The sequence below is a fragment of the Achroia grisella genome, unplaced genomic scaffold, assembly GCF_030625045.1.
Source record: "Achroia grisella isolate CSIRO2021 unplaced genomic scaffold, CSIRO_AGI_Agris_v1 utg1576, whole genome shotgun sequence".
Classification (NCBI taxonomy): domain Eukaryota; kingdom Metazoa; phylum Arthropoda; class Insecta; order Lepidoptera; family Pyralidae; genus Achroia; species Achroia grisella.
Window position 1 is genome coordinate 38,478 of NW_026712658.1, and position 25,216 is coordinate 63,693.

Below are 25,216 nucleotides of genomic sequence, written 5' to 3' on the forward strand. Positions count from 1 at the left end.
TCATTGGAAAGTTATATCAGGCTAGTTTAATAATGATATAAGTATCTAATTCACTGGTGTACGTGTGTGCGTTCACCCCGACAATACATTTCGCTACTCTATTTGGGATAATAGTGTTACAGTCTACATAAATAGATATATGTATATAATAAAAATGCAGTTCATTCTTATATATAATTTAATACATTTATTTTTGCAATAAATTAGCACCAGTATCGTACACACTAGCCTTGATGAATTTCTAATAAAAAGTACAATATTTATAATAAAAAATATTTACAAATACACTTACAATTACATTTCTACATTTTATAAAATTGTAGAATACTCTCGACGTGTCATTGTGTGAAATGAAAATATAATTCTGTATGTACATTTAGTTGTACCTTACAAGTGTATCATAATTCGTTATTTCGCTGAAAGCTCTCTCTTAATATTTTCTAGTAAGGGGCGTATTGTAATACTGTGACATATCTATAGGATCATAATTGCTTGAAGGCAACATAGTATATGTGAAGTGCTGGTAACAGGCTGTATTAATAATTAAGACGTCAAAGTAAAATGAGAGAAGATATTGGTTTTAAGGATAAAGAAATAAATAAATATATGTGTATATAACATGCGAAATTGCAAAGATTGGAAGACTTAAGAGTGTTTAGATAGAGTTGTTACTCAATTGTTCTGTCAAGATGTAATATATACGTAATGGCAAACAAGCTGACGGCCCACCTGATGGTAAAGCAGTAACAGTCACCTATTTACTTCAACAGTACTACAGAAACATGTGGCACCCATGATACTTGCTATTCCCGAGTCTAAGATGTCTGACTGAATTACAAGATAATCATCGTGTAATTCAGTCAGACAGTGTCACTCTACAACTGAAACAGCTTACAAAGGAAATCAATTTGTGGCTAAAGTACTTATGTCAATAGTTCAATAAACCCCAATTTAAATAGAAGATACAAAAAGTATTATGAAAGTAACTATAAAATACTATAGATACGTAGCTTACCTGTATAACTAAGTATATTATTATCATATGAAGAAACGGTTTAACTGTTTAATTAAGCGAAGTTTTCATCGCTGGTTTTCTTTTAATGGTCAGATGCACTGTTTACAAGTAATTGAGCATTATTGTATTGTTTTGGAAGCACAATACAACTTTGAACTACGCCAACTGCACTCGTAAGCCTGACTTGGCTTCACTGCTGCCATAAGAGTAGCCCGAGCGCCGCTAAGACGAAAAGCGAGCTGGGGACAAAGACGATAGCGTTGTTGCGACGACCGATGTTGCGACGATGGCGATCTACAATGAAGATTCTTCCACCCATACCTGCAATGGACAAATAAGATCATATATTTTAGAGTAATAAGTGAAGAATATTTTTAATACTTCTTAATATGATTATACTTTAATTACAATTTTTTTAATACTTTCTGAATTGAAAATTAATTATAAAACTGGAACCCGATTAATTGTTGTTATGCAATATTTTTTTAATGTAAGATAATGCAATGTTTATCCTGCTTCCGTTAACATCAATGGATGATGATAAGATGCCCATGAGGTCAGGTCCGGAGGTTAGTCCATCGTAAAGAATTGTATATGTACGGTGTGTGTTAAAATTAGGTATATAAAATTTTCGATTAAAATTTCTTTTGAGCAAGGGTAGTGAACAAGTTTTTATCTTACTTTGAGGTCCTGCCATGCCATCATTATTGTACAAAAAAATCTGTGGTCAACTGCAAGAAGACGGTTTGTTAGTATCACAACTGACCTGCATGCGTGAACGAGTTATAATAGACGAGGTCCGGCCAGGAGGAGTTCGGTGCGATGTGTAGTTCTGCGGGCGAGCCGGAGCAGTCCCACTGCAGCGAACGGTTGAACGCGCGGAACGTCGCATAATCGTCGTCCCGCCGCGCGTCCGTCGCAGGCGGCCGGCGACCTATACAGAGGCCTCCAGCAGCTGCGGGCGCCAGCCGTCCGCGGCGCGGGTAGTGCACGCCGGCCAGCACGCGCGTCGCACGCTGCGCTTCCGCAGACAGCCGCTCCAACCCGCCCGTGGCCTCCGCTGTCACTATCAGCGGGTGGTACTCGTCCGCAGAATGCGGGTCGTTGCCGCCGTACACCTGTCAAAGCAACATAAACGTTATAGCCATATACTGTTTTAAATTTCACGCGGTCATTATTTATACGTATAATTAGTAAAAATCACGGGATCTTACCACGTTTTATATTTTTTGCTGCTCTTCAGTTTACCCGTGATCATGGTGGTTGAAACACTGCCGAAATATCGGGAACTCAGCAAATAAATATAAATCGTGGTAAGATCCCGTGATTTTTACTAATTATACGTTATAACCATACTCTTTCAGCTCATTTTAGAGAACTATGATCGGAAACATTATGATAATCTTCATCAAGTCGCATAGCATAGCGATGCTGTGTAAGCTCTTATTAGAGAGCATTGATTGTGAAATTTATGATAATCCTGGTCAATTCGCATAGCAATAAACTAGTGTTATGGTTACCAGACGACTGATAGAAATACTTAAATACATTTTCTTTATAAACGCATACATAATATTCATAGATATCCAAACTTATACAAGCATTCAACATACTCATGAATATAAATGTTTGCATCATGCAAGGGATAGATCTAACAACAATAGAAAGTGAGGCGGTGTGCTAAACCGGTAGACGATCGAGGTCGTCATTGCCATTATTTTAGCATGTACAAATAATTGCGCGCACATAATATTAGAGGGAAGATTTCTAGTGATTTCAGACTTTATGTCCCCAACCAGAGTACACCGTTAGTGTACCATTCTAGTATCGTTATAAAAACACGTAATAATGTAGAAGCCTTCAGTAATTGCTATGTCTAAGGTGACTAATTTTCATCAAAAAACTTAAGAAATATGAAAACAATATGTATTGTGTTATGTTCTCGTTCAAAAGTATACTACTCTTATCTTATTATGTCCTTGATTTTTCTAGCGACAGCGGAATGTATGTTCCGCTGTAAGCATTTTATGTAACGGACAAAGAAGCTATATAGAGGATTCGCATACCTTGAAGGTGTACTGTAGGCCCCGGCGCAGCTGGAGGTCGGGCGCGAGCTGTCCGTTGACGTAGAAGGCGAGCGCGGGCGCGGCGCGGCGGCCGGCTCGTCCGGCGAGCCCGCGCCGGCCGCCGCTCGGTCCGAGCCGGAACTGGAACACGCGCAGCGCCGGGTCGAACAGCTCCGCCACCTCCCACGCCGCGCCGCCCTCAGGCGAACCTCTGTCAGTTGGCCGGAGAGAATTGTTAAAAGTTTTTTTTGTTCCTGGTTTATCAGCGTTCAATGTGTCTACTATAATCGGATCGGTTGGCAAATGGCAACGAGTCTGCAGTCCATTGAGTGCAAGAGTTCTTAATTAATGATTCCCTCTGCCATATGTTCAGGAATTAAGAATTGGAGTGTTGCTTATCTAAATCCAGTGGATATGTTCTTTTCAGGCGTTTTGGGCAGTTGTCATTTAGTAACCTCTGAGCTAGTTCATTGGGGTGAACACTCAGCCGAGCCTTGCATTTTGAGCATGTGCTAGCAAGCTTTTCTCGTACTGTGGGTAAATTCGAAAAGTGATGGATTTCTGTGTTGGTTATAAACCATGGTGCCCCAAGAATGGTCTTCAAGATAGCATTCTGGGACCGTTCGCGAATCTCAATGTTGGAGGTACTAACACTTCCCCACAGTGGAATGCCATAGGTTCAAATCAGTTTCTTAAAAATAGTTTTTTAATTGAAATGAACACATGTAGAGCCGGGTCCAGAACTGTACTAAATATCAGTAGATTCTTACAGTTTAAAAAATCTGTATAGGTATCAATATATTCACAGTGAAGGGCACGCAGTCATTCGTCGGTGCTGGCACGGCACTGAGTGCAGTGCGTAAGCGTCTGTCCATCGAGCAACGGAATAGTTCTGATACAACTAAAAGTAGCTTCTTACTCTTTAAATCTTCTATGTATAGTATCTATATATACTCACACAGTGAAGGGCACGCAGTCATTCGTCGGTGCTGGCACGGGCACTAGATGTAGTGCGACGTCACCGCGCGGGTAAAGCCGGTGGAACGATGGTTCACGAGATGAGTCGAGAGCGCCAACCGCCCACACTACATACGCGGGGCCATTTGTTACCCACTCCAGGTCTGTACTGTCCTCTGAAATGTTTTATTGGTTTATGATAAATATGCGCTTTTAAAATATTTTTCTTTATGTATTTGTTCTTATACCTTAACTAGCGACCCGGCTTCGCACGGATGCATTACAAATCTTTTAATTTCTCGGTTTGTTCTATACTATAACACGCACGTATTATAAATATAAATTCTACAATTTGCATTACAACCCGTTTAAAATATATAAGCGAACAGAGAGCGGCAGCGACTTTCGATTTATACTATTTAAAGATATCTATTATATTGCACCGCCATATTATCTTAGATCAGTGCAACAGTTGACTGATAGCGAATCCCAGGGATGCCCATGCCGGGGATAATGTATGTATGTAAACAATTTTGCGTCCAAAAGTATAAATAAATAAAAAGGTTACCAGGCTTGAGCGTTCGGCGGTAGGTGACGCGCGTGAGTCCGTCGGCGCGAACAGCGCCAAACACCTGATTGGAATCGAGAGCTCCCAGTAATGTATCCCGGCACACGCCACGCCACGCGCCCAGAACCTGCACGCACTGCGCAACAAATAAATAATCTATGAATTACACTTCCTACACACTTTCCTTTGGAAAGTAATGAAATGAAATGAAATAATTTATTTGCGAAATATTGGTACAGTACTATAATTAATACGATGCCACATGAAATCCATTGATCAGCAATATTTACCATACAGGCATGCAAATTACGTGAAGGCGCTTGTGCCACTCAAATATTCTTGGACACTGTAAAAATTACCAAGTGACAGCCAATTCTTTAGTTTGCGTTTGAATAACGTATGAGACCCCAGTTCTTTAATCTCTCTTGGAAGATTGTTGTACACTTTGATTGCCATACAGTATACATTTCTCTTATGTAAGTCTAATCGACACATTGGTGTGTATAGTCTATCATTAGGTCTCGTTACTCGCAGTGTTGTGTCTGTTAATTTCTTAAAATAGTCAGGATGTTCCCTTACAAATATACAAATGTCTTTAATATACATACATGGCAATGGAAGGATGTTTAATTTTTTAAAAAGAGATCGACAACTTTCTCCTACTCTGGCATCACACACAGCTCTTATCCATTTCTTTTGCACGATAAATGCCCTAGTAGCATCCACAGAGTTTCCCCATATTATTAATCCATAGGATAGCTTGGAAGAAACATATCCATGATATGCGTTCAATGCAGCCTGTTTGGAAACTGATAAACGCAGTTTTCTTATTGCATGAACGAATCGGTCAAGGTTATTACATAATGCATCTATGTGAGACTTCCAATTACAATTTCTATCTACAATTATACCTAAAAATTTTGTATTGTCCACTACTTCCACAGATTGATTACAATAATTAATATTTAATTTCACATTATTCGAATTATATGTACCAAATTGTATTAGCTTAGTTTTCTTTAAATTAATTTGTAAATTATTTTCAGTTAACCATTTTATAACGCTTTGTAAAGTATTAATAATTTGTCTTTCTATGTCATTTTTGTTATTACATTTTACTACTATGGTAGTATCGTCAGCGTACATAATAGTATATTATATAGCGTAGTATACACTCAATCCTAAGAATATCCTTCAATTCTTGTCCAACTTTAAAAAAGGGCGAGCACAATAGATCTACGTAGGTCGCAGTACAGGTCTTAACACATGACAATAGCCCAAAACCCTCAATAAAAATAATAATTCACTTTGTACAAAGTCAACTATAGGCACATGTGTCTCACGGGGGAGAGAAGGAGATTGTTAGTAAAGAGGGTTTAGAACCCATTGCTAGCAATATACCATGTCAGACCTTAACGCGGTTGTCCCTGAAAACCATAGATGTTAATTCAAAGTGATGTTATAACGAGGGGCTAACTGACCTGACCTCATTCTCATCCTCTGTCATATCCAGATTGCTGCAATGACTATCAGGTCGCAATGACGATCTATGCGGTCCTCTCTGAAAACTATTGTAGTTTATTCTTGGTGTATTCGCCCCCATGGAATAGTGAAACACCATTCGCCAGGGTGGTGGTTATACCGTGACCATAGGAGAAGGTATCAATCTCATGCGGCAGGTCATATACTGCTTATGCATGTACCATTGAGGTCTACCAATAAAGCGCCAATAGAGCGTATTCTACAAAATTACAATAAAAATATTGAAGATTTATATCTTTTTTACGTTTTATTGTGATGTTGTTGTTGTTGTTGGTTTCGAAATAAATAATTAAAAAGAACATACAGGTGCGACGGCGGTGACGTTATAATCTGCAACGAGCCCGGCCTGTAGCTTGCGCGAGTACTGTGCTACGGCCACGTCCGCGCCCAGCATCGCCGTCCGCGACGAGTTGCCCGAGATACCAAATGCCATGTAGTCATCCTCCTCCATCTGTGATGAAACAATGTTAGTCCAAATCAAATTTCATATACATCTATTAATAAATCTGACGCTGTTAGAATCCAAATATATTTACTGTCACAATTTTATAATAGAATTTAGACACTGATAATGTTCTGAATTTTTGTACAAAAGTATATAAAGTTACAATTCACAAAAATTGTAGTTATTAAATGACCAATGATAAATATAATAATGACATATCATGTGGTCTTCTCACAAAATTATTATATAAATGTCCAGTAAATTTCCTCTAGTACTGTATGTTAAGTTCAGTCATGTGTTTTTAGATTTTAGTGTTAACAAATGTAAGTTTACCTGAGCGGCGAGTTCTATTGTAATTTGGTTACCAAACACCTCCCATGATACTTGGTAATCTCTATGTAGTTGTTTGCAGTTAGGTAGCGTCGATCTGTTAAAAGATCAAAGAATTCGACTATATATATTTTAAAAAATATTTTAGTAAATAGTGTAATTTTATTTAAGAATCTAATTCGCCTTAAATAGAGATAACTTTTTTGAAAATAGGAACACACTTTCAATTGCATTATTAAGCATAAAAAACTAGTGTCAAAATCATCATCAAATGTATGATGATCACATTAAAATACTTTCAAATAAAATAAGAATCCTCAAAATGGCCTTATACCTAAAAAACCAATCTAATTAAGATCTTCCTGTATTTGAAGTCCTGGTAAAATAAATTCTACGAATAGACAGTACCTGTAGTCGAGTATGCGCGAGGCTGCGGGCGGCACGTTAAGTGCGCGCGGTATTAGTACGGACGCGAGCGCGCGACGCTGCGAGCGGTCCCACAGAGCGAGCCAGTCGATGCGGGAGACGGTCAGGTCACCCGGTAGACGCAGGCGCACGTCCTCCCCACGGTATGTGCGCAGAGGCTCCAAGCTACAATTTTAATAATATTGTGCCTTTATACAGCTTAGGTAACAAATGAGCATGAGCTTTTCCGGGCTTAAGGAGGAAATAAGCTAAGAAGTTCTTATCTTGAAGGGTTCAATATCGTATCGGTCGGAAGTTCATTTCACAATGTGATGTCGTGTCTATCATTTGTCTAACGAGCACCATCCTTATAAATCAATACCAAACCAAAGAGATGGAAAACTTTATTGTATCGATTTTTTTTTCTTATAATTTAAAAGAAATCGTATTGGCCATCGACACTCACTATCCATATTCGTCAGGTACAATCTGTCCGTTGGCAGACGGTTGCGCTCCGTTGCCTGTCCAGAAATACACATCCTCGCCATTTCCGTCGTACTTGAGCTCGGGGATACTGCAAGATATTTTACAATTAATAAATGTTTCGAAACGTAACTTTATTTCCTTGTTATAAATGTTAGTTTGTAACATATTGCCATGATATTTGAAATTCAAATCCTTTTACTATAATATATGATGAATGAAACTTAGGTACTTGTAGAAATTGGCATTGTTCTTGTAAATATATATTAAGTTAAGTGTCCATATACAAGTATGTTTTTAATTAAATCAATGAAAAATTACGATACAATTGTGGTTAGTTCAGTATTGAAAAAGGATTTAATATTAAGCCATATTGTTGCTGAAACGCATCTCACAATGCCGCATATATTAAATATATATTTTATTGCATTCGCATTGTATCAAAATGAGTCGTGTGAACGTCTTATAGGATGGATGGGGTCTTACTCACAGAATCGTGATGGAGTCAAGCACCTGTACCGGCTGACTGGAGACAGCTGGTGTGCCCGAACCTGACAAGGCAGCCAGGGAGCGAGGCGCCGGCGGCTCAAAGTCATCGGGGACATACACATCTCCGAAGGCATTCTGACTCGCGATATCATATACTGCAAACCACTTAGTACGTGACAACCGCTTGCCCTCAGGAAGGGGCAGCCGGATCTCCGTGTCATGATACCGCTCCAATATATTGGTCCTAATGGTACAAATTTGCAAAAAACCAAAATATCATTATTCATATATGTCTAATTATAGATACCTAGGATAAGTCAAATATGCCATCAGTTTCAAAACTTAATTTAATAATGCTTAATACTAAGCTTCCTAGTAAGCATATACTATCCTATAAACCGAGAAGAAACTCAGTTTCACTTTTTTATAATGTCATTGTATATAATTATAATAATACGTAAATATTAAAACTTAGGTTTATGAATATAGTCTACAATCAGCATATTCTATTAAGTTATACATACTACACTAATAGAGATCTCTGAATCTCACCAGGCCAATATCCCCAACCAACTCTAATCTAATATCAGGCCACAATTTAGAATCATGTGCAGGCTGTTTTATTTAAATATATGTATATATATGCATATAGAAAAGTATAATATTATTAGATATATAATAATTGTTGAAAATGTTGTCCGGCTAATTCTAAGTACTTTAAATAAAGACACATACAATATCAATTGTATTCAACAGTTACTGCATATGGATATAATTACAAAAAATTACATTTTCCAAAAAAAAATTAAAGAAACTTGCTTTTATTCTTTATTACATATTTTTAAAAATTTCTATATTGTTAAATTAATATAAAATTCAATTTTTTAATTAATCATTATAGAAACCTGCATGTAGAGTTTGATTTGGTACACTGCTAGCATAGGGGCTATTAGTCTCTGTTACTAACACATGAATAATATTTTATTCACAAACATTACTTACTTCCCATGTTCATCTGGAATTATGAAGCCTTGCGGGCCAGGACGGCCTGAGTCGCCAGCCCAGAAAAATGTGTCTTCTCCTGTGCCATCATAATTAAATTTGACTAATAGAATTGTCCAGTCATCTACTGCATACACATCACCTGAAACCTAATATTTAAAACAATAACATTACTAATAATTATTATTTTATTTGATTCTCGATATTGAAAACTAAAAGCAATCTTCTTAGCAATAATTAGAATTATTTCATAGTGAACACTATTTGCTGACAAGGTAGCTGTTTTTATTTGCAAATATACATTTTGTAAATAAATATAATTTAAAAAATATATTATTGATAATATGCAATAAAATTAGATAGTAGGATAAATGTAAGTAAAGGTATACATGTCTTAAATATACTAATGTTATTTAACAACATTAATAAATTAGCTGAGAAGTAAGAGTAAAAAAATAATAATAAATATATACAAATTTAAATTATAATTACAGAAACTATTTAAGTTATTGATGTTTAAATAAACTATACTAGAAAAATAACTAAAACAGTTTAGTTATATATTATAATTTTTTGTATGGGTTTCATTCGAAGGAATTAAATATTAACAACTTTTTAAGAAGTATTATATATGTACCTACTTTTGTTGATACATTCGAAATTCAGAATAGTATGATTTCAAATACCTGGTGGTGATACGTGTTCAGTTTCCCGATGTATTTGCCTAGGTATGGGCCATCCTCGTCCTCCTGTGTTCGACCTATAAAGCAACAAAGTGAACGACTATAACAGAAGGAGAAAGTTGTAGAAACAATTGACTAATTCGTAAAGTATGTTTACCATACGTACATTGTGCAGTGATCGTAACTAAAATTAAACAAGTCCTAATCACATATAGTCTCATTTTTATTTAACAAGAACTTATAGATAAATAAAGAACAAACTTTCAAAATAAAAGGTCACTATTCATAACATTTTTGTTTTCGCCAAAGTAAGTTTAACTTGGTATTGACTTGTTTCCGGTTTTCTGTCTGACAATGTGTCACATAGGAGCTACAGCTATTGCTCAATTAACGTCAAGGCCATAGTGCTGATTGGGCAGCTAAGTTGCAATGAAATTCCAAGTAGCCAATAAGACTATAGTTCCTTTCACTTTTTGTGGTATATGTAGTTGCCATTAGTAAAAATGATTAATTATTATTGTTTATAATAATTGTCGTAGAGATTTCCTAGTATAATTAATATTATTTACGTTCTCAATTTAAAACAAAAAAAAGATTATGGCTTCATAGTTTAATATAATTATGAGCGTATTAATAGCAGCAACATTGATTATTTAACTGTCAGTTTTCTTTGGCGGTAAATTAAAAAAAAACAGACGTTTAGCTTTTTTAACAGTAATCTCATGCTAAAAAGGGGAAATAAATTAAAACAACGTAAAAAATATTTAAGTATAAATTTTTTATACGCTTCTGATTGTACCATGTGGTGGCTCGCAGCGTTTATAGTTCTGAGATTATACAGTGGAAATCATCTTCCATCATTACATAGTATAAAATAAAGTCGCTGTGTGTCCCTATGTATGCTTAAATCTTTAAAACTACGCAACGGATTTTGATCCGGTTTTTTAATAGATAGAGTGATTCAAGAAGAAGGTTTATATATATAATTAATGTACAGCCGTGCAAAGCCGGGGCGAGTAGCTAGTATAACATAAACAGACACTTTCATTATTGCAAAGTACTTAGGACATGACAATAATTATGCTTATTAATTATATAGATATATACATATAAATAAAATTGGAATGTCTGTTTGTAATATTGAAATAACTGGATTTTTCTACATGCATATGAATAATATATTTTGGTGTATGTACCGTACATACACCAAAATAACATTATTTACAATTTTTGTCTGTCTGTTTGTTCCGGAAAATCTCTGAAATTGTTGTACCGATTTTGACGGGACTGTTTTGGCAGATAGCTGATGTAATAAGGAGTAACTTAGGCTACTTTAATTTCAGAAAAATCTTTTATTATATAAAAATAAATTTAAATTCCACGCGGACGAAGTCGCGGGAACAGCTGGTAGTAAATATTAATAAAAATGTTACGAATTTAGTTAACAAAATGTATATAAATAAATAGGTACGTTAGCAGTCATAAGCAGAAGGCAGTCGATGACCTTGGTGGTTTAGCGATTTACAGATTGCCTTACCTTTCCATGGTTCGATCACCGCTCTAAACAAATATTCAATATGTATGAGTTTTACTGTTTGTATTGGTCTGGATGTTCTGTACACATTTAATGTACTTATATTAAAAAAGTATTTCTATAGTACCCATAGCACTACCCAATATAATACCCAAATATCTACTTAATTTAGAACTAAATACCTCTGTTTAGAGTGATGTAGGTACTTGCCTACTAGATGCCTAAGTAAATGTTGAACAGTGAAGCACAAAGAAATGCTTCTTATTACAAAATATTAATTACATTTGAGTAAATGTTACTTAAATATATGATTTAAATACAAATAAAAAAAATTGTATCTTTATAACCCATTTTCTTATTTGTACCCTATGTAACTGTATCCGTCTCTTATAAATAAACTTAGAAGTAACTGACAACAGTTACGTCTTTGGAAAAACGTGCAACAATACACAATATTTTTTATATTTTTTTATGTAATGGAAAGGCAAGCTAGCTGACGGCGAGCTTAGTATCAAGTGGTAACTGTAGCATATATACATGAATCTGGACATCAGCAGAACAGCGGTACTTCCGTGATACCACTCATGTGTCATGCCCTTCCGCAGGACTAAGATGTCATGCATTTTATCCTGTAATTTCACTGCCTAACTAACACTAAAACACAGCTTATAAAACAAAGTGCTTAACGGTTGAATAGTTGAAAATAGGTAGGTACCCATGCAAGCAGAGATGCAGACGACTTTTACGACATCTACCTAATTCTAATATCCTTATAGAAAAAAAGAAAGTTTATCGTTATTATTCTGATGTGTTTACTGTACGACGGAGATACATACTGGAAAGTAAGCATTCGTGAAGTTCCAATGACTTTATAATGTACCTACTACATGGCTGTTACCCGAGCTTTGCACGCGTGGTGTCATAAAGTTGAATATTTTAAAATTCTTTCATAGTGTTACCGTGATACGCTAAGAAAGGATTTTTAAACTTTTATTATGAACTTTATAAAAACATATTCCATATTTGAGACTCATATTCGAGGCTGCGCATTATTAGTTAATCGAACAAAAGTTTTTATACGTAGATATATGTCATTATTGCATAGATAAGAACCTATGAAGACCTACAATCATTACAAATAACGCTTACTTTTTTTCATGCCTAATTTGAGGATTAAGTTAATTAAATGTGGAAGTGTTGGCGACGAGTATTTTAATGTGCTTGTACTGCATACTAGGATACTCATTGAAGACGTGTACATATAACTACGAGTATATCTATAAAATACTGTATAAAAATACTTTCAAAATTGAGCTCACGAGTAGTTGTAAACATGATTGATACAATAAAGAGTATTATTATTATCTATAGTTAATCATCATTGCTAGATAGGTTGGAGGGACAAGCCCAAGTGAAACTCCACTCCGAAACTGTTTGGAAGGTAATTTAACCAACTTTCAAATTTTTTTAACAGATTTGTAAGTTGGAGGGAATGTTATGGCGTGACAGATGGGAGGACCCCATCTATCAATAAAATTCATGGAATTGATCCAAGAATTTTATTGGCTAAAGAATTGGATCAGTGTCACTATTCTTAGGAATATAAAAGAAGCACAGACGCTTAATTTCTTGCTGCAATAACATGTAATGATTTGGACTTTTTCATATATGTAACGCACTGTTGAAAATCAACCTACTAATTCCACTCGCATATTATTTCATAAAGTAATAAAAAAACATGAATGCGTTACTATGTCGGATTAAAAATTGTGCAAACTTATTTTCAGGTATGGTAATTGGTGATTTCAATAAAGGAGTTTTTCGTCAGAATAACTTGTTATTTATATATTAAATCATAATAATGGCATGTTGGTCGTGATCCACCTGCTTAAATATCCATCGAGTGGGTTTGCTAATTAAAAAAATAACTTATTAACATCTCATGAGAGTGGATGCGAGATTTGTGCAAGAGGTTTGCATAACACGGAGCAGCAGCAAAACCTGGCGAGCGGCGCGCGCGCCTACAGTCTCACGCTCGCTGCGCATAGAGACGTGCGCGCATCTCGCGCAACACACGCAATAGTAATATATATAGATATATATATTTTGAAAGTAGTTCGCTAACTGTGAATCGCATTTAATTTTTCCCAGTGAACAAAACTTTGCCGTAATGCGTTACGGGGCGGCGCTCACGCTGCTTCTGACAGGTGAGTTTTTCAGACGATTTCAGGAACCTGTGCTAACTTTTATCAATGATTTCAGAGGGTCATTAACTTTTGAAATCTCTATTTGTCAAGGCTCCAATTTTCGACATCTAAAACAAAAAAGCTTCACGGTATTAACTATAGGTACCAATCAGTAATTTTCAATTTAGAAAGCAAAGTAATTAAAATATTTAAGTAGGCACGTTCCCACAGGACATACTATGTAAATATTAGTACATTAAGTTATTGGTAAAATTAATAAAGAATTCAAATGCAAAATAGGTGTTCTAAAGTTATGGAACTTTCACCAATAATAAATAGGAACCGGAAATGTAGAAATTATATAACTGACTACTTGTTCGGAACTCGACATTCAAGTTGTCAAAATGAACCTAAATAATTAATATATTATTTAATTGAATAACATAATTTTTGGTCTTATTTATAATTAAATACGATAATATGGAAATTTGAAGAATCCATTCATCATAGAAGATATCATGTTCGATAATTTTGGATGTAACATCTCTACAAACTTTTGACTGATTCATAGTCTTATAACTAAACATTTTCTATATTAGTAGCGGTTCGATACGCCAGTAGCTCCAGTAGGTCAAGTGACAGACAAACGAGATGTGATCAAAAGAATCTCCTTTCGTTGATTCTACGTAAGGAATGTTGGCGCCTGGCGCTGGATACGATGTAGCTACTGAGTTTGGTGCAAGTCAAAGAAAATTACCTTATTCTCACAATCTGTACACAGTAATATTATTGTACTTTCTGCATATATCGATATTATATACACAAAGGTCAAGGGAATTTATGCAATGCTATTTTACGACGCTCACTTTTTGAGACATCTCAAAAACAATTTTCGTATATCGATTTTTTTTAATGTATAAAAGACATAATCGCTAATAGAACAATAAGTATTCGTGAATATTTACAAATTTCAAAAGAAAAGTAAGGTGGTCTTTTGTAAAGGCTGCTTTATGAAAGATTCCAAACATATTTTTTTATATATAGATACATGGAATTACACGCTAGATATATAGTTTGCGAATATTTTGAGATTATCAGTTTAAAAAAAAAACATTCACTTTATGAATGAAACAAACTCATCATTTTCAAATCAACAGTGCTAGGAATAAAACTTTGCGAACTTACGGGATCTATATAGGTATATCTATGTTATTCTTCCCACGATTTTACAAGTACAGTATCAACAACGTATTGTGTATACAAAGTATATTTTGTTATTTTTTTTATTACAGTTTAGATTTACCATTAGGCCACAATCTGTTCATACTGCCTGGTCTAGTTCATTACCATACGACGACATTTTACCTTCGACATGTTATAAAAATAATAACCAATGCATATTTGAGAAAAAAGATAATGCCACAAGCGTCATCCCATAAATAAAATTGGAGTCTTTCGTGTGCCGTTGAATAAATTATTAAAATTGTATAAAAGATTATTGTTGTTACAAAACTACATAGTAACGTAGTACATATTTATTCGTTGTGTGTGTATTTTTTGTATTTATTGTTAAACTATAAAATCGTGACTTTGTTAGAGAGCGAGTAAAAAATTTGCAAACGCTAGTAATGAAGTAACAAAAAACTTAATTGTTATGCTGACAGATTAATTAAATAAATTATGTGAAACAAACCAAAAACAGTACTACCAGAGTGATATCTAGGTGGCTAGCAACACTAAGGAAAACTAAAGATAATACTAAAAATTTTCACATAGCGAACTCAACGGTATCTGATATTCTAGTACCCATTATCTGCATCTTGAGCACAAATTGGCATAGACGGCGCTCCGTAGTGCAGAAAGTGCGGGTCTAACTTAATAATATGCACTGTTTACTACAAACATCGTCGAAACGAATTCACGAATAAAATGCATTTTACGGTGCAGAGAATCGCATCCGACGAACAGTAATGTAACTATTCGGTACATCGTTGGCCTTACAAACAAATTGTAGAAGAATAATAAAAAAAACTGTTGAAATTCAGAATGCTCTTTTGGTATACACATGAGATGTATGCGATATTTTATATATATGTAATACTGGAAAGAACAAATAAACATAGACACACTTATGCGAATACTATTGTATTCCATAATCTTTAAAATATTGACATGTATTACTTACCTAAATTTCAATAAAAATGCTTTATAATCCTCTTATATCCGCTCCAAAAACTTTACAGTTAATAATCCACCTGTCCTGTGTGGTGACTAATGGCAAGACATCTCTTCAGCTTGGTACAGTTTTATCTTGAGTTTTCATTTTTATTGCACCTTAATTTTTGTGCTTTATTCCGTAACCGTCGCATGTGAAGGAGCCACACAGTCATATTCATTAATACAAATGTTTGTCTCGTGAGGTGATCATAATACAACTGGAAAGTGAGGTATTAAACCGTTACTCTACCAAGGTCACCATTGCAACTTATTTTCATGGGAGGAGGAAAAACTACACATTTCATTAAAATTTAGATATAGAAATACTGCTCTAATAATCTCCTCGGAGACATGCCACTGTTTTGCTATGCGCATGCAAATGTCGAACTGAATGATCAGTCAGTCTTGTACCTGTAGCTTGCATATATTGTGAGTACAATGTCTATGTTGGACTGAATAGATGGAATGTTTTATCCAGTTATTAAAAAAAAAAATACGTAAGCGGATATTTCTAAATCTAACGGTAATAAGCACTTTTAAAACACATTTAATAACTTAAATCTATCAAGTTAGGCTACGTGGTGTGTAAAAAATTCGGACACCTAGATACATACCTGCATGCACTGGGTACACATTACCCTGCTTTCTTTGGCAGTTAGGTATAAAGGTCAATAGTCCATATAAAAAATACAAATCCAACTTTCTAACATACACAGTTTAATAACGTGTCATTCAGTGAAACAAAAAGTAAACCATAATATTTTTTTGTAAAGATGCTTGTAAAGAACTATTATTTTGAGACCTTATCCAATTATAGTAAGCTTCGCTTACACTTTTGTGTATGTTTTATTCCAATCTGTTTAAAAACAAAAAATACAAACGAGTACGAAATTGCTAGTTTAGTGTTTTAATTATTATATATACATACATATACATATGGCTGCAGTGACCCCAATCGTAAGTCGACTCGCACGATTGGTCATTGGCTCTATAAGGATAATATGAACTTCGTGACTAGCTTGACATTGGAATCGTTAAAAAAATTAAGTAGTAAATTTTTGTCTAAGCTTTCAGTGCCAGTGCCTTTTACGATGCTTTTAGTAGTTTAAAAAAAAATAATTAAAAAAGTTACAAATAATTAAACAAACAAATAATTAAAACAGAATAATTATATTTTGGTCATGTTTCAATATACCTACTAATATGCACGAGTATACATGTGTATACTAATATATCAACTTTCCCTAATACGGCGTCAAACCTTTTGTAATTAAGTCTAATCATAGAGCAGCATACAATATTTGAAAATGTAATATGCAAAGTATTGAGTTATTGAAAATCAATTTATATTTAAGGAGATTATACAATTATTTTATATATTTGATTTTGTTTAAATATAAATATATATAATTATTTATTTATATATTTTTATTATAAGAATATTGTACATCAATGTTTAAGTAATTTATGTTTTTAATTGCCAGTTATTATATAGTGTGACCTATAGTAAAAACTATTGATAAAAACTTAAGAGGAAGCACACAAAATTTTTCGATGAAAAAGAAGTAAATTAAATTACCAATATAATCCCAGAGCATTGAACGTGGTCGGAAAAAGTGGGGAAGACATGTACACGTTCATTTCTAATTATAAATCAGACGACCTTAACCTGCTGACCTTATAGTAAAAGTTCTCGCCAATATTGTCAGGTTCTTGTAATAGTAGAGTTTGCAAGCATTCCGTAGCAAAGCAGCGGTCAGACCCATCGTTATCCATTGTCGGCTCACCATCTTGACAGGCAGTGGTTGGTAGTACGCAAGCAGCAATATACGAGTCTCACATTCTTCCAAGTCAGTGGGTCAGATGGCAACGGTACCCGCACCGGTGCTACTCTCCCCGCTCCATCCTCCGCACCTCCTCCATCGGCCTCCCCTCACGGCACGCTGCACAACTGGAACGAGAAGTGAAGGAATGCCTTTGAACTTAATTCTGTAGCATTTTAAAAGGGAAGCTGCTCTAACATTTTTTACAAATGCTTATCGTTCAGGTTTAAACGAAACAATCAGATCGCCGTCGGATAGTATCTGTCCGAAACGATTTATTTAAATTGACTCCAATTTGTATCCACGCTGTTGGAGGTAAACATAATAAATAGTTTGAGGACGTCATGTTATGTCGGGCTTTTTGTTCGAGAAGAAACTTTCACCGTTTGATGAGTGACATTGTGTTTAAACGCGCCTTGACATGTACATAATTGTAGTAATTTATATAACAACGTTAAGAGCAGACGTCTCGTTAGGGTTTCTGGATATAGAAATTTATTTATTTTTTTATTATTAACTAAAAGTTCAGTATACCATATATAAAAAAATCCTTTAATTGAAAAAACTTAATTTGCTAGTCAGTTAAATTTTTTTTTTATTTAACTTTAATGAGAATCTAATCTAATATAATGGATGATGTACAAATATATATATATATATAACAGTTTTTTTTTAATTTTATATTTCATATTCATTATTGCAGTTAAGTGGTACACTACGTTAAGTTGTTATATAAGCCGGTTATTGATATAATAAACAGTTGAAGAGTGTGCATTTATGGAGGTTTTATTACCACAACGATTGCTCGATTGGAGCTGTTATGTTCTATATAGTTTTTGTTTACTGCACAACTTTCTAATGTCGGATCATCGAGAAATATGAGAAATAATAATAACAATATACGGGAGATACCGGAATCCTGTCATGATTGTCATATAATGTATGTTTGTTAAGACGGTTGTTATACAATTAGACTGTAGAATTGTTTTAAATAAAACTTGATGTGCAAATAAACTACATGTACTATAAATTACGCAAATTCACGGAATATCTAGAAGTTGTAAATAAATACTATGTAATTATAAAACCAAGTGCCCTACTTTTTACTTACAAACTTAGGTATCAGACGAAACCAGATGACAAATATTCAGACGGTTAACATAAAACATCCATATTTTAGAGCATATTGAAATCTAGTTACCTAAATTGGTCGAGATACATACTATGAAGAACAATGTATCTGTATCATCATATAAGGTTTTAGTATGACATAAGTAAAGAATGAGCCGCATGTACGCGTCGTAAATATCCACACGGAACAATTTCTGTGGAGTCGCGAACTCCAAGCGTCGCGAGCGTCTTCCTATCCTGGGAACGTCGCGGCATCGTCGTCACTGCAAACTGATTTTAGAATATCACGTATATGTAACTGCTCTTACATAAGCCGTTGTGTATTGTCTCGTTCGTTGATGACTTTATTACTTAATACATGTGATGCTGTCGCATAGAAAAGGAATGGAATAAACACATAGCAACACGAGCGGCTGTGCAGTGGGACGTAGGTCTTGAAACTATATTCACGTTTATATATATTACATATGAATCTTCTGGAAAAAGTTAACTAAATGACAGAGCATTTAAACAAACAACAAATCATATATAATATAAAAAAGTAACGGATATATAAACGAAAACCACGACTTTGCTTTATACTACTTACAGATATATATATGTACTATAGATTTCAAAATTATCAGTTGACGAATGATTATTTTTAGATTCACATTCTTGTTATTTCAAATTTTAAATTTCTCTAGAATTATGTATGAGTTTTCTATTTCGGCGTCGTATCCTCATATTGCATAATTATTACCAAAAATTCATATACAATACTTATAGCTTGTAATGTATTATGTAATGTAATGTATTATGTACCACTCAATTAGTTGTAGGGGCACTTAATTATTAACGTGAAGTAGAAAAATAAAATGTGTGTTACTATATTATCATGATTTTAATGCGGAATACAATCGGTAGTAAACATTTTAAGTGACTGGCAAAATATCTTAGCTCTCACAATAACACTTATAGCCAACATATATACATTTATAGCGTTGACATGTTTATATTATCTTTTCGGTGGCGCAAAAGAATAAATATACATTATATTTTATTCTCGTCTTTGCATGCATAGTGTTGTTAAATTGACATTAACATATGTAAAATCCTTGTTTAGGTAACACGTACTTAAAAAGGAAATTATGTTACATATTTTAACTATCTACAATTAGTAATTTTAGTCAGGACAAACGACTTCATGAGTATATATACATTGCACAATAATAGACAAGTACTTGAGCTAAACCTCCTCTGTCATCAGGAATCGTATCTGATGCCTGAGAGCGGTGAAAGCGCGTCCGGTCACGACTAACATGCGTGCCTCAACGTCTACTAACTCCTATGTGATTTTGATCTGCATACTATGTTCCTCACGATCGACATAACATCCATATATGTATGCTGAATACAAGTCTTCAACATGGCAATTCATACATGTTACATTTTAGCAGATCATAAATTAAAACAGCACCAGATAATTTATAACCCAGTTTTCATGGCTAAATTTACATTACGGCGATAGATTTAGATAAATACTATTGTACTTAATATAAAACTTACTTGAATAAAGACTATTTATATTTCTATATAGTGTGTTAACATACCAGATACGTATATCATGATTGAGTGACTTGATAGAATAATAAACAAATAGATATTCAAGTGTATTAAATTACTTAATTTATTTTTTATTGGTTTATTTTCTACTAGTTGTTATTAATTAATTGAGTTACTAGTGATTACTATGATTTACATACAAAAAACCATGATTTTAGATCTGGTTGACACAAAAAATACAATTGTGTCTCAATTGTATTTTTTTATTACAAAACAACACCTACTCCCATCAACACCCCAGCGAAATATGGGTGAGTATACCAAAACGTCACCAAAACGTCGATAATTGACAATCCCATATGGAATAACAGTCGTATATTTTTATATAGTATCTATGTACATATATATAAAGACGATACAAAGTTTGCACGTCGAGTTGCATAACCAAACTGCAGCGCCGTATGTTGTTTGTTTTACTGTTAATTTTAGTTGTTTTTCTGTAAATATTAAAAATATATCTTATTGTGATGATATAATCAACAGATGTTCTTTCCAAATGAGTATGTAACATGATACCCCGCAATATAGTTCTTGACGTAAAAAGATGATATAATGTACAAGTGTTCCAATGTGAAGTGAGTCATTATTATATATGGCCTTTAACTTTGACCGCATCGTATTAATTAATTACATCAAATCATCATCTATGTGAATATTATTCTTTATTTACTAATTTATTATTTGATACAATTTTGTAATTAAAATATAAAATAAATAAGTCTGACTAATGTATTACTGTTTGCCTCGAACTATGCGGAGTGCAGTACCTTAATCATACTATATATAAAGTAATAAATATACAAATATATATTTATACAATAACGTAAATAAAAAATAATAATACGTACTCATACATAACTGTTTGTATTTATGTTATACGGGAATCAAAACGGAGACTATTGTTAAGTGCAGGAATGTGGTAAACCGCAACACGTCGAAATTTTCATTTCTATAAATTGTCGGTATTTAAATATAGTTTGCATTAAAATAACCATCTGCTATTAAAATGAATCATTTTAATCTTTTCGTTCTTTACTGTGCTGTGACATCCGAATGACATTAATGGCTGATTAAATAACTAATTATGAAATCGTTGTAATAATTCCATTGTAATGATTTCGATTATTCGTACATCTGTACATAATTATTCAGCCACCCACTGAGCGGATTCGGTTACTTGACAATCCGTGGCTATTATAATGATTAAGATATTGATTTCGATATTAATTAACATGAGTATCACTATAAATTTTTATTTTAATATTTTGCTTTTCACGTGTGCCGCTTCTGATATCATATCGCTGCCTACTTTATTTACGTACAGTGACTAATATGATAATAAAGTAGCAGTAACTAGAATATAGTTGTCTCAAGTTTTTATTACAGTTATAATTTGTATTTACAAAATATTAATGGTTTTTTATTGCATTTCACTTTCTCACAATCTTATACTAAATAGTAATGCTGTCTACCTATCCTATACATTACCTACTAGAGAGATAAATTACATAGAATGAAATAAATAAGTGTAAAACTGGGTAACTCATACGATAATATGAAACCACTAATAGCATAAAAATTAACCGTTCATAAACGTGATTGAGTCTGAATGATTTTCTAATGTGTAAATATATATAAGTCTAAAAGTTTCAAATAAAAATATTCATCGGTGAAAACATAATGTGTTCATTCAGCGAAAGTCCCATTAAGTTAAGTTTCTCAATAGTTCGTCTCGTGTGTTCGATTATTGTTAGTCAATTTTCTTATGATGGTGTGGAAGATTTTCATTTTATAATATATAATCGAAAATCTAGTTACAAAATTTTTATAAACTACTTGGTCTCTAACTATCCGCAAAATGTAAATTTTTAGGATATTATTTGCATAATTGCACTTGAAAATTATCTAGTCTAGATTGACGTGCATTTAAACATATTTATGCAGTTTTGAACGTACGTAATATTAATAGATATTTCTAGTAAATAAAAAATACTGTGATATCAATGTTTATTATAATACTTTACTGTCCAGATTATCAGCGTGCCTTTAATATTGTCTATTACTTTTATTAGTTTGTAAAACGTCTATCGACACTTTAAAACATACTTTTTTTAAATATAAATCACACAAACTTAAACATCTCCTAGAATAATGTTAATTATAGATCAAAATCTAGTGACTGCTTCGATGTATTCAGCGTGACATATTATTCCAGTACTTACATTCTATTATAGTAAAAGGCATTAACTATGTAGATATCAGTCAGTCAGTTAATTATAACATGCAATAGTCCTATAGCAAAATATATTATTACCATAGTACAGTTTCTAGTATATAATTACTATACCATATTTGCTAGTGTTTATGGAGACATTATTGCAAAACATTTTTCATATGTAATTAAATATGGTGTGAAAGCTTTACTTCTATATATTTAAATTAGAAAATGTATTCTCTATTATAAAATGAAGATTAAATTAACTGCAATGTGTATATAATATTATTTCTTACATGAATACGCCAGACGCTTTTCTATAAAATTATTTTCTGTTTAATAGAAGAGTCAAGTAGCGCGCTGGAGCGCGTTGATGTCTTTCATATGAAAACAAATTTGACTTGATATGATATCTTATATGTTATGTACGATTAATTATCTTTTGATTATTGAGAGATATATATAAATATTTTAATTTTAAAATATTATTTAATTAATTTCAATTTTGTTACGATTTGATTTATAACTTAACTGTAACTGTATCAAAAATATGTTGTTATCAAAATAAGAATCCAATTTTATTATATGATTGTCAGCATGCCTAGAAAAATAAAGTTGATCCTGCGACAGTTGTTTAATAGTGGAATGCTTCCTTATATGTATAATAACATTTTAACTATCTGTCAAAAAAGAAAAATTTGTTTTGAATTTCGAAATCAGTTTGACGCAATCCCCTAAATATAAATACAGTGTTAGAGCGATCTTCAAAGAGATGTAGTGACTCCTAACAAAATTATATATGTAGATATTAGATCATAAACATCACCATTATCATTATGTTAGCATATTATAATGCATAATATCAATTAGCGTCTAATTATATAGTAAATAAAATTACAAAAATATCTATGCATCAATCATTTTGTATACAGTCTGTCGGTACTTTGTGCGATACAGATCTCGGTTCAACATACAGCAAAAATGCGTGGAAAGTGAGAGCCGTCCACATCTCGTAGGCTGCCCGCACGCGTCCCGCACTCGGCCTGCAGCCATTCAGCAGTGAAAGTGATCCACTGATCTCACGCGTACTGGACACTCGCAATTTGTCGCGACGAATGTGAAAGAAAATAGGCTACGTTTACAAAATGGTATTGACAGGAGATATTTTTGTGTATATACAAATAGAACGTGAATTTGAATTGCAAACAAGCTGACTCGCCAGCTGGTAATTAGTCTAACTATAGTCTATATGCATGAGCAGCACTATGGACATTACGTTATTATAGATCACCCATGATATTACTCTTGCAGTGCCATTACCTCTGTTATATAGATTAGAATATTTTGTCTCCTGTAATTTTACTAACTAATTTATACTCTACTTCTGAAACACAGCTCAAACGTACCATAAAATGTATATCAAAAATTACTTTACATCTATGTTATATAGAGAACATCGTAGTCTAATGGTTCGCCACTCCAGCTTTTAGACTCAAGTTTCATATTTAATAAGTGAAATTTGGTTGAAGTTGAAACAAAATAACGTTAAATTCCACGCGAACGAAGTCGCGGGAACAGCTAATAATATATAACAATTATTACAACTATACCTGATATTTCTGATAGTTCTATTTTTATTTATAACAACTATGACTATTTGTTTGTCTATTGAACTACAGAAATAACCTTAAATAGTTCAATTGCTTAATAATAGCATATTCATAATTCTCCCATAATTAATACCAGTTAGAGTATTACATTGTAGTCCAGAACACAGAATATAATCTGATAATACATCCTACTGGGGTGACATGAGACATCTACACGTATTGCAGGACGTCCGCTCAGCGCCTCCTCGCCCCTTTGCCGCACGACGCAATGTGACGCAAATTACTTCCCCCGCTTGCCAGATTTAGGAAGACATAACTCACGTTATCTGAATAAGGGGCGTTTATAGCAAATATTATCAGATTACCAATGATTTATATCGTTTTTTAGGTTTAAAACGAATTAAGTTCCTTTCAAGGACTGTCGGGTCTTTTTAAGTATATTATCCTGCTTATTAATAAGTTATCAAGTTACATAATAGTAGAGAAACTTAATTTAATTTTATTATTTAAGTAAATTTTAAAAATAATATAAAAGTTAGATTTCTTTAAATGTTTTGTAAATCTAATTCATAGAAAACTGAACGATTTGATGAATATTTGCTTAGGTTAATCATATCGTTTTTTAAATATACACTAACTGAAATAGAAATTAGAATTACTTGGGGAAATATTAAAGCTTACTTCGATAATCTGACTATAATCAAATCAATTATATTTACTTAGATTTGTTTCCAGCGGTGAATATAAGTGGATTATGAATAAAAAAATTTGGCAAGAATAATGTAAAAATAATGAAGCATTAAGAAAATTAAATGAGATAATAACTGGATTTACTAGATTGCCGACGTCGAACGAATTCAATTTTGAATACTATTGTATAACTAGAATTATTTAAATTAGATTTTCACAA

The 25,216-nt window shown here is 33.3% G+C and overlaps 2 protein-coding genes across 6 annotated transcripts in view; one reads left to right on the plus strand and one right to left on the minus strand.

The window, feature by feature from the left end:
- Positions 1-397: 397 nt before the first annotated feature.
- On the minus strand, positions 398-10,349 carry LOC131841243 (protein Skeletor, isoforms B/C). The gene is made up of 13 exons (XM_059189522.1): positions 10,152-10,349; positions 9,989-10,062; positions 9,303-9,451; positions 8,302-8,544; positions 7,795-7,902; positions 7,332-7,514; positions 6,927-7,020; positions 6,453-6,599; positions 4,607-4,742; positions 4,040-4,214; positions 3,082-3,292; positions 1,782-2,133; positions 398-1,336 (listed from the first exon to the last, which is right to left on the minus strand). The coding sequence occupies exons 1-13, from the start codon at positions 10,204-10,206 to the stop codon at positions 1,206-1,208; spliced, it is 2,058 nt and encodes a 685-aa protein (XP_059045505.1). The 5' UTR covers positions 10,207-10,349; the 3' UTR covers positions 398-1,205.
- Positions 10,350-13,549: 3,200 nt separating this feature from the next.
- LOC131841282 (protein Skeletor, isoforms B/C) overlaps positions 13,550-25,216 on the plus strand; it is a 72,750-nt gene continuing 61,083 nt past the window's right edge. For all 5 annotated transcript variants that reach the window (XM_059189582.1, XM_059189586.1, XM_059189587.1 and 2 more), the window contains exon 1: positions 13,550-13,726. In XM_059189582.1, the coding sequence (XP_059045565.1) occupies positions 13,690-13,726 (37 nt within the window). In that variant the 5' untranslated portion in view covers positions 13,550-13,689. The remainder of the gene's footprint in view (positions 13,727-25,216) is intronic.

Bases quoted from the DNA above. Each gene is read 5' to 3' on its own strand.
- LOC131841243 (XM_059189522.1), bottom strand. From the start codon at position 10,206: ATGAGACTATATGTGATTAGGACTTGTTTAATTTTAGTTACGATCACT. The intron at 3,293-4,039 runs GTGAGTATATAT...GCCAACTGACAG, and splicing joins GACTGCGTGCCCTTCACTGT to AGGTTCGCCTGAGGGCGGCG. The intron at 2,134-3,081 runs GTATGCGAATCC...TTGCTTTGACAG, and splicing joins GCCTACAGTACACCTTCAAG to GTGTACGGCGGCAACGACCC.